The 14,372-nt window shown below is 31.2% G+C and overlaps 1 protein-coding gene across 1 annotated transcript in view; it reads left to right on the forward strand.

Annotated features, from left to right (window-relative positions):
* Nucleotides 1–14,372, forward strand: part of CEP290 (centrosomal protein 290kDa) — a 63,279-nt gene that overhangs the window by 843 nt on the left and 48,064 nt on the right. The window contains exons 3-14 of the mRNA XM_012735141.1: nucleotides 112–189; nucleotides 1,185–1,254; nucleotides 1,519–1,565; nucleotides 3,921–4,064; nucleotides 6,766–6,819; nucleotides 7,518–7,670; nucleotides 7,951–8,133; nucleotides 8,643–8,732; nucleotides 10,450–10,572; nucleotides 11,705–11,828; nucleotides 12,586–12,758; nucleotides 13,368–13,530. Of these exons, the coding sequence (XP_012590595.1) occupies nucleotides 112–189; nucleotides 1,185–1,254; nucleotides 1,519–1,565; nucleotides 3,921–4,064; nucleotides 6,766–6,819; nucleotides 7,518–7,670; nucleotides 7,951–8,133; nucleotides 8,643–8,732; nucleotides 10,450–10,572; nucleotides 11,705–11,828; nucleotides 12,586–12,758; nucleotides 13,368–13,530 (1,402 nt within the window). The remainder of the gene's footprint in view (nucleotides 1–111; nucleotides 190–1,184; nucleotides 1,255–1,518; nucleotides 1,566–3,920; nucleotides 4,065–6,765; nucleotides 6,820–7,517; nucleotides 7,671–7,950; nucleotides 8,134–8,642; nucleotides 8,733–10,449; nucleotides 10,573–11,704; nucleotides 11,829–12,585; nucleotides 12,759–13,367; nucleotides 13,531–14,372) is intronic.

Genomic DNA, 14,372 nt, shown 5'->3' on the forward strand with positions numbered 1-14,372 from the left:
TATATATGAAGAATCTAAATTGATGCAGAAATCACTGAATGATACATCTGGAAAACTTATATTTTGTTTCAGGAGTATAAAATATGTCATAGTTGCTTTTCTGTTACTTAGGTGGAAGTAAATCAACTAAAAAGTGAAAGTCAAGAAAATGTGATACACCTTTTCAGAGTTACTCAGTCACTTATGAAGGTTTGTATGCAGTAGGTTTTAACAATAACTTTTTGTTAATAACTTTCTATTAGAAGTTTAAGAATCAGTTCTTAAATAAGTTGATCTCTGAAAGTACTCTGAACTAAAAAATGAGATATCTTTACATGCGGATTGAGAATTTCATTCCAAAATATTGCTAGCTCAGTCTGCACGCATCCTCCTAAAAGAATATGAATATATAAGGAAACAAAATAGGTATGTATAAAAAAACATAGGGGAGTTCTGTTTTAGTGATTAAAATAATCCAGAGATTGACATGAAAACTGTACTGAATTGTTAGAAGGAAAAGAGATTTAGGTCTGAGAAACCTTTCTAAGGGGCAAGGACTGGCTGATAAGCAATTTTGGGTAAGTGGGAGGCAGTGGTAAAATGTTAAGGAGACTCAAACTAGAGGCCATCATGAATAAAAGCTGAGTTACAAATGTGTTTATTCTTTACATGTGAGGAGACAAGTGCAGAAAGTTTGTATTAAGTTGGAGACTAAACTAATGTTGGCTATAGTTTGAAAAAGAGTCTCAGGGGACTTTAGAGTATATTTTGTTAAATCAGTAATGAGGAGCCCTTAGATGGACTGAGCCATAGTTGGTACGAAAGTATGTAGTAGAAAGGTAAAACCCCGTGTGTCAGTAAAACAAAGTAGATGAGGCTGTATAGACTGCATTATGGAAGAGTTTAGATATGAAACTGTGGGATATAATAATGACGGAATAGAAAAAGGGAGATAGTGATAAAGAGAAAAAATGTAATGCTCCAAATAAGACTTGAGGGAAAAAATAGGAATCAAAGATATTTCAAATGGCTAGGATTCTAAAAATTACAGTTTTAAGTAAGAAAATTATTTGTACAACAAATATTTACTGTCCATCTTTGTGCACCAGGTATGGGTACTAAGTATTGGGGTAGCACACAAAACACTCTTATTCTGTTCACATTCTAGTGCAAAGGCATATTAAAGTAATTTTTTAAATGTTTAGATGAAAGCTCAAGAAGTAGAGCTAGCCTTGGAAGAAGTTGAAAAAGCTGGAGAAGAACAGGCAAAATTTGGTAGGTGCCTCAGAATTAGTTTATTATGACATTAAGTATGTAATTTATTCAATTTTATCAATAGAAAAAGAGCTTTAGTTTTTTTTATATTTTAGTAAAAATATTTCAATACTAACAAAAATGTGTATGCTCTATTTTGAGTCATTTCTAGAATTCTAATTTCATGGATCAGATATAAAATAACCATGATGGAATCATTTAAGAGAATTTTATTTAAATTTGAAAGTTTTGAATTAAATCTAATTGAAGTATTCATTTTTATAGAAAATCAATTAAAAACAAAAATAATGAAACTGGAAAATGAACTAGAGGTAAGTCCTATGTATTCTCTTAAAGTTAATTAATTGTTTATTTTGAATTCTTGTTTCAAATTTTTTGACAATTATTGGCTGGAAAAATCACAAGAATGACACTGTGTTCTTATTTGTTCAGTCTTTATATGCCGATTGTCTACCTCAAAGTCTAAGGATTAAGTATCAATTGTGAACAAAATAAGCATTCAAAGCTGCATGAAACTTAGGAATTTAGAGTTATACAGATGGATTACTAGTAACTGAGTTGCAGGGAGGCATGTGAGAATCTGAGGAATAGTGACAAAAGGAAACAGTAGAAGAATTTGCTTCCGAGAAAGCTAAGATCGAAATATAAGTGTACTATTGAGGAATTGACTGCTTTGAAATTCCTGAGAATTTGGGAAGTAGCATGATAGACAAATACATTAAGATTTAAATAGAGAAAGATTTTTCTTCTTTTGTAGTAGGAACAGAGGAAGAATGAATGTGTATTAAAGCTTTTATGTTTATAGCTTTAGTTCCTGAAAATTGAGAAGTTAAAGAGATGGTCATCTGGTAAAAATCGCAGTGGGAGATGTGTGGCCAAATTTAAAGGAAATCTTCTAAAACTTGAAATACGGTAGAAAATGAGCTGGATGTAAGGGAACCTAGCGTCAGACAATTTGAGTCAAATCTAATTCTTTTACTGGTTAACTATTTGAACTTTTAAAAAGAATGAGGGTTTTATTATTCACTACTATATAGCTAGATCCTTGGAAAATAGCACCTACTCACATTTATTAAGTGAATTATGAAGTCTGTTTGATTCTGTTTTAGTTTTGCCAGGTAGCAGCTATAGAGTAGATAGGGAGGCAGTGGGAGGTCTTGGAAATAAAGTAGTTCAGGTGATGACTATGAAGTTGTGACAGAATAGGCAAAAAATTCAAGAGGCACAGAATGAGAAGTTAGGGACGATTTAAGGGGCTAGAGATTCCTTTGACGTGTAAGGCAGGTTTGCTGAGAGAATTGAGAAGATACTCCCACTTGGAGACAGTACAGGTGAGGGCATGGGAGTAGAAAACTTTAGTGATTTCAAGAAACAAATGAAATAGTGATTCCAAATTCAAGTTATTTAGATGCAGAAATTGCGTGGGGGGGGTGTTGGGGGCTGTGGGGGGGAGTGTGGGGGGAGTTGGAGGTGATGGTGGAGAAGGGCTTAAAGGAATACTGCCCAAAATTCTCAACAAACTTTGAGAGGGAGTGACTGGCAAATTGGTTAGTTTGCTTTTCTGCCATGGGTGGTGGAGATTAAATAGCTGGGTTTCGTGTGAGAATCAAAGCAGCTGAAGTTTTTGCAGGATATTACAGGAGTCATAGTATAGAAATCGCAAGTTGGAGTAAGTCAACACCTCTTCTGACATTAAGGAACATGGGTATAAAAGAATGAACATATCAAAATGAAAGTTCCAAAGGAATTAATATATTAAATGAGTCAAAATGTAGCTAAGGAAGATGTTAGATAGGAAGATTGAGTAAAAAAAAAAAAATGAAGAAGAAGCCTAATGCTATAAAATAGTAATTTATCTTGGAATAAAAATGGAATAAGAATTTTGAGTGAAATAGAAAGCTTTTTGAAGAAGGAAAAGAGAAATATTTATTTAAGGTGGAGAAGAAATAGCACTTGGCAAAGGGATGAGTGGGAGCCAGGTTGATGAAAGAGTTTGATGTTTTGGGCCATGACTCAGGAATATGAAGTGAAATGTATTTAGATTGACTGCAAGATTTTCAAAGATAATCTAAAGTCTCTGCTATCTAGTATGTGGCTATTTATGTTTGACTTTGTGAAAATTCAAATAAAAAATTTAGCTCTTCAGTTGCACCTTCAGATTTCCGGTGCTCAGTAGTACATAGCCATGTGTATGTAATGTGCTGTACTAGACAGGCAGAGAAAATTTTCATTATTCTAGAAAGTCATGTCGTATACTTTGATGGAGCCCATGGTATGAGGGAAAGAGCATGTTAATACCACCAGGGGTCACTAACTGGGGTGGAGGCGCTAATGGTTTAAAATCGGTTTTCAGAGCTTTGAATCACCTATGTTTTGTGCCCTTGCTGTACAGTGAGGTACCTGCAGCTCAGTGCTATACCAGTGCCTGAGTTGTTGACAGCCAGTTTTTATAACTGGATGACTCAGGATAAACTTAAAGGGTTTTTAGTCTGGAAACATAAGCTTAAATAAGTAAACTTTTTTTTAAAAATTATTTTTAAGCTAGCATTACTTTAAACATCTGATGCTTTTCTACAAAACATTTAAAATCAGGATAATTATTTGTTGTTCATTTGAATCCTCAAATATCATGGAGTTGATTCATATTTTTGGTTTATTATTTTAAGATGGCTCAGCATTCTGCAGGTGGACGTGATACTAGGTTTTTACGTGATGAAATCCGCCAACTTGAAAAGCAACTAGAACAAAAAGATAGAGAATTAGAGGACATGGAAAAGGAGTTGGAGAAAGAGAAAAAAGTTAATGAACAAGTAAGGCACATTTAATCAATGAATATTTAACTATCTAAATAAAAAACCGATTATTCTTTTTATAATTATTGGTAACACTCTCAGTTTTTATGTTTGTATGATGTATTTAAGAAGTGATGCACACTTTTCTTTAAGGTCTTATTTCACTGTATTTTTATCACAGCTTTATAATACATTGGACATGGTACTTCTGGTGAACAGGAGATTCTTTACATATGCAATATGTCCTAATCTCTCAGGACATTAGAGTTTTTTACACAAGCATGTAAATGATGATTTGGCATGAAAAAAATAATAGACATTCATAAATAAGTGATTTTCTTTCTTGCCAGAGTTTATTTTGGGGAATGATACTTCTTTTTATTAATTTACTTATATTAGACTTGAAAATTAATTTTTGAATGTTCTATTTAATACTAGTCAATAAAATTCCTGGGTTTTTAGGTATGCCTTTATATATTCTTGAAAAAGTTGTCTTAATCCAGCATTTTATAAATCAGTACACATTTGAAATCAGATATGTCATCTTTTATGTAAGTTTTATTATCTCTTAAGTTGTTTCTCAGTATTTATAAAAGAATTCACTTAATGGTAAATTTAATTTAAGGAGACAATTGCTTTTGTGGAAAAATTTATATTTCCTGTCAGAAAATAATATATAATTTTGCTTCAACTATTGGTAAATTTACTACAAAGTTTGAACCTGGGCTCTCCCTGGTGGTGCAACAAGTTTCAGCTCCACACAGTGAAGCTCTTAGAAGCCACTGCAGCACAAGTTCGATCCCAGCCAGGGAGCTGACCCACATGGCGTGACAGACCTCTTCTGACCCGCCACTACTCCCCTCAGCAGTGCATTTCAGTAATCTGTTCTGTTCCCCACTCTGTCTCTGGTTAATACTCACCCACCACACCTCTGGCCTGTACCCCATCTCTGTATGCATAAATAAATAAATATTTTTTTAAAAATTTTTGAACCTAAGTGTAACTTTCATTCCCTGTATACCCAGAAACCTCTTCATCATCCTATAGAAGGTCTCTGTTACGTTACAGTCTGATAATTTTATATTTGTTCATTGTTTTCTCAGAAATAAAGGGTTGTACATTTCAAGTAAACAATAATTTTATTTAAAGGGTACACATCATAAATTGATTTGCAAGAAAAAGCAATCCTTTTTTTTTAACATATCTATTATATACTTTATAAGGGTCTTTAAAAGTGAGCAATGTGTATGATTTTCAAGGTGAAAAAAATAAGGACTAATGCAATTTACAGATTCAGAATAAGCCTTTAGAGGATTACATGCTCATTTGAGCAGTAAAACTGTAGGACAATAAAACAATAGAGTTCTTAATTTTTGAGAATCCAACCTGTGTTATACAGTAATAGAATTGTGGGAAAATAGCTTTGTGGGTCTTTTGGTCTAGCTTTCTTATTAGTCTCCTTCTCATCATACATAATACACCCTTAGCTATTTTGTTCAGATCATCATTCATACCCTAGACTTTATTCAGTAGCACATATAAAGAAAACTTGAAAATAATGTGTATGTGCCTGTCCAACTGCTAGGTTCCATGAGATGGAATCTGGCTATATGTTGCTTTGACAGTTTCTTCCTTACCCTTAGCAAGTCATTTAATTTTATTGATTATTTTTATTATACCAGAGAGTTTGCTTAGAGTAGGCAGAAATATTCTTGATTCTCAAGAATAATCATTAAGATTAATATGCCAGGATAAAAGAATACTCCATAATACTCTGGTAGGGATACCTAAATTAATTTTTTGATTAGGAAGTGACCTATAAATTGAAACTGGAGTTAACCTGGAAAAGAGTGTATAATGTTCATGATGGTTAAGGAAAAAGCATTCTGAATAGAAGATAAGAATTTATTAAGATGTAGAGGTAAGACATAGCATGGTAAATTTAGAGAACTGCAGTTTTTCATTTGGAATATAGGTAAAAAATAGCATGGAATCCTTGTATGCCAGATACTTTTTATATGCCTTAATTCATTATTCCTTATTTGATACTCATTATCTGAAGTGGTGACATTTCTCCCACACTGTAGATGAACTGAGACATTAATGAAATCATTTGTATATGGAAAAGAAAATACTTTATAATAATGTTTTGCTATTCCATTCACTGAGCATTGTGCTAAGAACTACACATCATTATATTTATTTCTTCTATCAACATACAAGATTAGAAATTGATGGCAAGGTATATAAATCCTGGCCTTTCTGGATTATCTGGATTTCAGATTGCCTTCTTTTAACCATTATGTTATACTGCCTTGAATTTCTAATATTTTAATCCTCACTGGGGACAAATAGTAATTTAGACCTGGTTTATGAGAACTATAGAATGATAAAGACTTTGGACAGAAAATAATTTTTAGGTTATGGTAGTGGTGGAAGGGGGTAATTTTTTTTGTTAAATGTTTTGTCTTTGTAGCCTTTGGTTAGTTTTATTTCTTAGTGTTTTATTTTTAATCTTTTAAATTTAACCTGTTCTGTTTTTCCTAGTCCATAGTTTTCAAAAATTGAGATATTATTCTTGTTTGGGTCAACAATAGGTCCTTAATAGTTAAGCTTTTTTTTTTTTTTTAATGAGAGAGTTTAAAATTTAAACTGGGATTAGCTAAAAATTTGGCTCTATCTTGAATTACTGCTGAAATTTTTTCTTTCTACTTTTTAGTTGGCTCTTCGAAATGAGGAGGCAGAAAATGAAAACAGCAAATTAAGGAGAGAGGTTGGTAAAAATTTTTAGTAGTTATTTAAACGTTTTCATAAACTTTTATTGTACTATAACTAGAATCTTTTAAATAACATTTTCAGACTGACTGATTTTATGGGATGACTTTGTCTCAATGTAGAAAGTCAAAAGCTGAGGTCATTGAATACTATATTCATCTTATAGATCTATGTGGGTTAAGTTTTGGTTTCTGTTTTATAAGCAACTCTTTGATAGTTAATAATGAATAAGTTACAATTAGTCTTATTTCTCTTAATTTATAAAACATTCAACAGTTTTTGTTTTTCATGAAATCTTATAAGTTCTGGTTATTATTTGGCTCTTGAGCCAAATAATGCAATGTACATTTTTATTTTGGTAGGATTTCTTATTTTTTTAACATAAAAATTTCCTTTTTTTGGTTGATAAATATTCTTGTTTTCTTTGGTTATCCAAAATGTTCTTTCTCTTAAATTTTTCTTTTTGCTTTCTTTAGTTTCTAATTCTTATTTTTAATTATATGTTACCTTTCTCATTTCTAATTTCTTTTCCTGTCCTTTTCTGGAGAACAAACATCTGAAGAAAAAGGTGAGACTTTAAAAAGGGTGGAAAAACCTTGGAATTTAAAGATATTTTTTGAGATCACTATTTAGAAGATACAATTTTGTATATCTGGATAGCTCCTTAGTAGACTATTATGCTTGGCCTTCCTTCAGAATGAACAGCTTCGCCAGGATATTATTGACTACCAGAAACAAGTAGACTCACAAAAAGAAACACTTTTATCAAGAAGAGGAGAAGATAGTGAATACCGATCACAATTATCTAAAAAAAACTATGAACTTGTCCAATATTTGGATGAAATTCAGGTAAAATGACAATGATAAAATTCCTATAAAACTTCAATTTCATAATAACGTAAGTTCAGTATTTAGTCCTATATTTTATTTCTTCAATATAAATCTGTAGCTGTTTACTTATAAGTATTAAATGCATTGCATCTTTGAAGTTGCAAAATTATAAAATCATTTTTTATATTTATATCTTGGGCTATGTTTAGGAAGACTTGAGATTCTTAGGTATAGTTTTCTTGACATTTAATTTGATGTACTTGGTCATTTCTAACTATAGTACTTTTAACTTTCTTAGACTTTAACAGAAGCTAATGAAAAAATTGAAATTCAGAATCAGGAAATGAGAAAAAACCTAGAAGAATCAGTACAAGAAATGGAGAAGATGACTGATGAGTATAACAGAATGAAATCTATTGTGCATCAAACAGATAATCTAATGGACCAGTTAAAAAAAGAGAATGATCATTATCGCCTTCAAGTAAGAACTCATGTTATACTAACATATCCATAGGTTTCATTTTGCCTCATTACTGTTTGAAATTCAAGTACTTTTGTCTGTGATCTTATTCTGTAATCTGTGCCATACTTATATACTTTACCCTATGTGTATCTCTAGCATTTACACACACCTCATAATACATAATTGATTCCTGAATGAATGTGTAGACAGCAGTTCTGCCAATAATAATTTGGAGGATTTTCTACTGAAGACTCCTGGAAATCTGAACCATATAGTTCATTTTATACTTTAAAATAAAAACATTCTAAGTATCATGATCAATACATTGTTCACTACTTATATGGATTAAACTTGTTTAAAAAATAGAATCATAGTTAAGGCAGCCAATAATAATGTATATTAGAAATGTAAATGTCTGTATGTGTATGTATATGCATATGTGGGTTTATGTGTAAACATGTATATATCATGAATGTCTATATATGAAACTAATTTTAGCAATACTTGAAATTATTGTGTCCTTTTAGGTGAAGGAGCTTACAGATGTTCTGAAAGCAAAAAATGAAGAAGACGATCCTGTCATGATAGCTGTAAACGCGAAAGTAGAAGAGTGGAAGGTGCTTTTTTTTAGTCACTACAATGACTTTTCATAAGTATTGTAGATTCAATTTTTTAGTCTTAGTTTTTTTCAAAACAAAGTTAGCTGGTTTATGCTCATTAATGACATTCTCATTAGACATTTTCAAAAATGTATCAAATGTGTTAGAAAAGTTCAACAAACTCGCCTGTATAATGTTTAAGCTTGTTATCAAATGTTCCTCATATCAATGAGTTAAACTTTAAACTTTTTGATAGAACTCCAAGTCCAAAATGTAGTATATTTAAAATATATAATTCTAAATAAATTTATAGTTAGCTTGTATACATTACTTAGGTAGTGCCATATAATTCTAGTTTTTCTGACTCTTTTTATGTTAGGTTAATAAAGTATTAACATTCAGTGGGAATAGGATTAAGGAAAGGGACTTTTCAGTATTACTTTTCAGATAATACTGAAAAGTCTTTTCCAAAGTCTCTTCAACCTCACCTCCTATGACCCAGTCAAATCCTTTACCTTTACCATATCAGAAGCTAAGGTTGTGATGATTGTACATTTGGAAAATTGTCTGAAATGACTTTTGAGTAATTCTAACTGTAAAAGCTAACACTTCTATAGTCAGCATTTCTGATCAGGCTCATATGAGTTTTGTTGGTTCTTTGGAATTGGTTGTCATCTAGCAAGTTCAGATAACCTGCATTTTAAACAGTGAACACAGTAGCCATGGAGGTCTACAGAATCCATTGGAGGTCAGTAAAGTTTCTATAAAAGGCCAGAGAGTAAATGTTTTAGTCCATCTTGTCTTTGCTGTTACTTCAGTTCTATTATAGCATGAAAGCAGCCATAGGCAATAATACACAAGTGAATCAGCAAGGCTGTTTTCTAATAAAAGTTTGCAAAAAATAGGCAACAGGCCAAATTTGATCTGTGAGCCATACTCCTGGAAGAAATAGTTTTAATAAGGAGGGAGAGATGATTGCATATGTATTCATCTGCAGTTTAATTTGCTTCTGCTTAACATCTATTTTATGTTCCTTCAAAAAAGTTTCGTTTTTGTTAGAGAAAATTTTTTCTCTAATAAGTGCAGTTTCAATTCTATCAGATACGTCATTGATTTTAAATTTTCTTGCAACTCTTAATATTGACTAATCTACTGTCTATGTATTCTTATTTTGTCATATTTAAATATTTGAAAAACTGTTTTCTGTTTTTTGACCCTTACAAACACTTTTTAATGTATATTTTAGAAATAGTTCATAAAATATCTTAGTTATTTTATTGTGTTAAATATAAAAATAATGTATAGAATGAATTTGATGTGTGGTTTTTCTAATGATAAATACACCCATCATTCATTCCAAATATTTTCTGCACCTCACTAGTATTTTAATGTTTTCCTAGCAAATAGCTGTATAGTACACTTTGTAATTGCTGGGTCATAGAAATAATCTCTTATTTAGTAATTGATATTGAGAGCTTGAGTTGTGTTAACAATGAAATGCCTAAAACAATGTTAAAGTTACAGGGTACACTTTTGACTTAACATTTTATTTGAACTTTAGGCTGTACACACGAAAACAAAAAATGATTATGCCAAAGATGCTGATATTTTTCTCATTTCAAAGAAGTTTATCTCCTCAAATCTGCTAATGGTGTATATTAGCATGTTACCTTAAAGGAAGGATGGTTTATTAATTTTCTGCTTATGTCACAGACCCTGTTTTGTTTATTTCTAGTTAATTTTATCTTCGAAAGATGATGAAATTATTGAATATCAGCAAATGTTGTATAACCTGAGAGAGAAATTAAAAAATGCCCAGCTTGACGCTGATAAAAGTAATGTGATGGCTCTACAACAGGTAACAATCTCAAACTTTGATTTACCAACTGGTTTTATTGGCAGTGAAATCTAAACAACATTTTATTTTCTCATATCATCTATGTTTAATCTAGTGACTTGCACTATTAGGGTATAAATAAAGTTATATGCAGTTTCTTATACTATCTGGTCCCAAGAAAAAATGAGAATTAAGTTTAGAGTTAGGTTCGAGTTAGGGATATAATTATTAAAGTTGTTTTTCTGTGTCATACAGATAATACATTGTTTTAATTGAAATTTAATTAAAAATATTAAAACTTAGAAATTTAAGGCCCTCCCTGGTGGCACAGTGGGTTAAAGCACGGTACTATGGAGCTATGGCAGCCATTGCAGCCCAAGTTTGATCCCCAGCTAGGATGGTCACCCACACAGCACAGCAGATCTCTCCTATCTTGCCCGTTTCTTCCCTCAGCAGTGTACTTCAGTTGATCTATTTGTTCTGCTCTCTACTCTGTCTCTGGTGAATCCTCTCATAACCACCCCACACCTCTGTCCTGCACCCCAACGCTGCATAAATAAATCTTTCAAAAAATACTTACAAATTTAAATATATATTAGCAAGCTTACATTATGGTACTGCTGAATATTCTGTACAATATGAAATAAGCTTAAAGTATGGTTTTAATATGACTGTACTACATAAAGATTTTATTTTTAGTACATGTGTATTCATTAGAAGTTACCCTTTCATCATCTGTGCTCCTCAGTCATAGTCCAAAAGGAAGATGGAAGTTTGGGAAATATTGATAAAAAAGAACAATTGCAAGTGACTAATTTTTGAATGAAATGCTATAGGAATAAACACATGGAATAAGAGCAGGCATGAAGTGGGAAGATGATGGAACTGGATGATGAATAAAGTAATGTAAAGCAAGTCATAAGAAGCTACATATTAGAGTGTGGAATTCTTACTTGCCAAATTGTTAGCCGTCTTTAAGTACTAGAGTGAAAGCAGAATATTCAAGGATAACAATAGTGGAAGGCATAAAGTTGATCCAAAAAATATGTTCTGCAGTCTTACTAAACAAAAGGCTACCTTTTTCTGTAATGAAAAAAAAAGGCATGTTAATATCTATGATAGGACAACATGTTATATTCAGAATGTCTTTTAGGGTATACAAGAACGAGATAATCAAATTAAGATGCTTTCTGAACAAGTAGAACAATATACAAAAGAAATGGAAAAAAATACTTTCATTATTGAAGATTTGAAAAATGAGCTCCAAAGAAACAGAGGTATTATAATATTATATAAATATGTAGTTCTTTTATTAAATTTAAAAGTACTTCACTTTTACTAAAATAAATTCATAGATTGTATAGTTACTGTATTACATTTTCTTTGTTTAAATTTTTTTAAAACTATATTTGATATTTGTCAACTGCTTTACATGTGTTGCTACTATTTGAATTTGTAATGATGATGTTTTTTGAATTTTCTTTAATAAAAATTACATAAACTTTTATTACCATGTCAGCATTTTGAAAATGGTGATATAATTGTAAGTATTTAACTTCCTTTTTGCTGATAAAGAGTGGAAGAGAAAAACATATTGGTCATACAGCAGTATTGTAGTTTTCAGAAGCCACATATTAAGTTCCAGAATTCTTCATGGCAAATTGTTAGCCACTGTATCCACTTTATTTCAGGTGACCATGTATGCAGTTAAAATTCTAGTTCTATTACAATGGACAAAGTGAAGTTGACTATTTGGAACAGATAAGTAGTTTCTGCTGCAATAAACAATGTTTATAAAGCAAGTTTTTGCAGTCTTATCACAATACCTCTGGATTTGGGAAGATCTTACTTAATTTTACTTTTTTACTTGTTTTATTAATAAAATCAAACATTTATTTATAAATATCAAATTATAATATTAGGGGATTTTTTAAGTGACATACCACTTCTCCTGTCCCCTCATATTGGAACCAGTGAGTTAGAGGAATAAGTAATAAATTCAGCTCGTTTATGATTTTCATTTTTACCTTGTAGGTACTTCAACACTTTCTCAACAAACTCATTACATGAAAATTCAGTCTAAGGTTCAAATTTTAGAGGAGAAAACTAAAGAGGCTGAGAGAACAGCTGAATTAGCTGAGGCTGATGCCAGGGAAAAGGATAAAGAACTTGTGGAGACTCTAAAGCGTTTAAAAGATTATGAATCGGTGTGTATTTTTTTATTTTGTCAATCAAAGAGCTTAGAATTATTTTACCCACTCACAGGGTGTTATGACCATTTACTGTATACCATTTAAAATCATTCCATAAGTGTCCAGTGATAATGATTCTTCTATTATGTTAAACCCTTAAAACCTTTGAATAATTACTTTTGGCAGGAGAATTGTTTGCAAATTATTTGATCTAAGCGTTTTTGCCCAGATAATTAGCTATAATGGCATGGCAGAAGAGTCTTGTTATCTTGTCATTGTGTCACCAGATAGGTGTGACACTCCTGGTTAGTTTGATAAAAGTTATTCTGGGACATCTGCCATCTACTGTGCCAACACATACTTTGTATTTTTTGTACCTTTAAATTTGATTACAGCTAAGTCAAGCAATACTGACATATTCTAATGATATTGATGATTCACTCTTTCACATTTTTTTTTCTATTTTGTTAAGTGTTTTTTGTGTAACATTTTGAGTCAATGACAGTAAGATGCTATACTGGGAAATTACAGTGGTTCCTTTTCTGTCCTTACTGGGTTTTTTTAAAGCACAATTAAAAAACACAGTTTAGTGATATAAATCTTTTTTATATGTGTATTTTTCAGGGAGTATATGGTTTAGAAGATGCGGTTATTGAAATAAAGAAATATAAAAACCAAATTAAAGTAAGAGATAGAGAGATTGAAGTATTGACAAAGGAAATCAATAAACTGGAGTTGAAGATCAATGATTTCCTTGATGAAAATGAAGCACTTAGGGAGCGTATGGGTAAGTTATCTTTTAAGATAGTTTCTTCAACCCTAATTGTCAAACCAATTTTTGCTTGCTATTTTCTTAAAAAACATTGAATGCTTTTTTCCCTCCCAAATAAATCCTTTTGTAAGAAATTTTAAGTGAGTGAAAGTGGAGCTGATTTAGTTAAAATGGGATTGAGGGTTTGATGGTGTTGCAGTTGGGATGATGGGTAGGCCTGGAGCACACGTTATTCAATGTGAGATGATCTCAGTATTAACTGCTTGTTTAATAAGTGGTCTACAAAATTAATACATGTTAGAAGTTAACCTCTTCTTTTTCCCACAAAAGTATAGATCATAAGACCCATATTGGTATAAGAAATGTTTTTTATTGAAGATGAGCTCATGAGGACATTTAGAAATACTGTTTAAATCTGTTTAAGACTTTCAAGTACTTAACATTTATAATTTAAACTGCTTAAGTTTTGCTTTGGTTGAGTGTCTTAAGATTACTATTGAGTCTAAAAAGTAATTAAAAAGAGCTTGAAAGTTTATATATTTATTTCAATAGCTAGTTCATTAGTGAATATTACTAATTTAAATATTAAGTTAGGTTTAGGGTAGTTCAATCAAAATTGCTTCCATAAAATAAAAATAAAGATTAAATATTGATCTTTTGTACTTATTAAATATCAGTAAATGCTTTCTTAGAGTTAAAATGATCAGAGGAAGAGGAAGAGAAAATATTTTATGCAGATTATTTACTTGTAACAAAGTGTCTAACTAGAACCCAAATTCTTACCATTCCTTCAAGTCAGACTTCTAATCAACTGATCTAATAGGTCATTGCCATCATATTCTTTTTTTTTTTTTTTT

The sequence above is a fragment of the Condylura cristata genome, unplaced genomic scaffold (genome assembly GCF_000260355.1).
Source record: "Condylura cristata isolate star-nosed mole 26May11 unplaced genomic scaffold, ConCri1.0 scaffold00004, whole genome shotgun sequence".
NCBI lineage: Eukaryota > Metazoa > Chordata > Mammalia > Eulipotyphla > Talpidae > Condylura > Condylura cristata.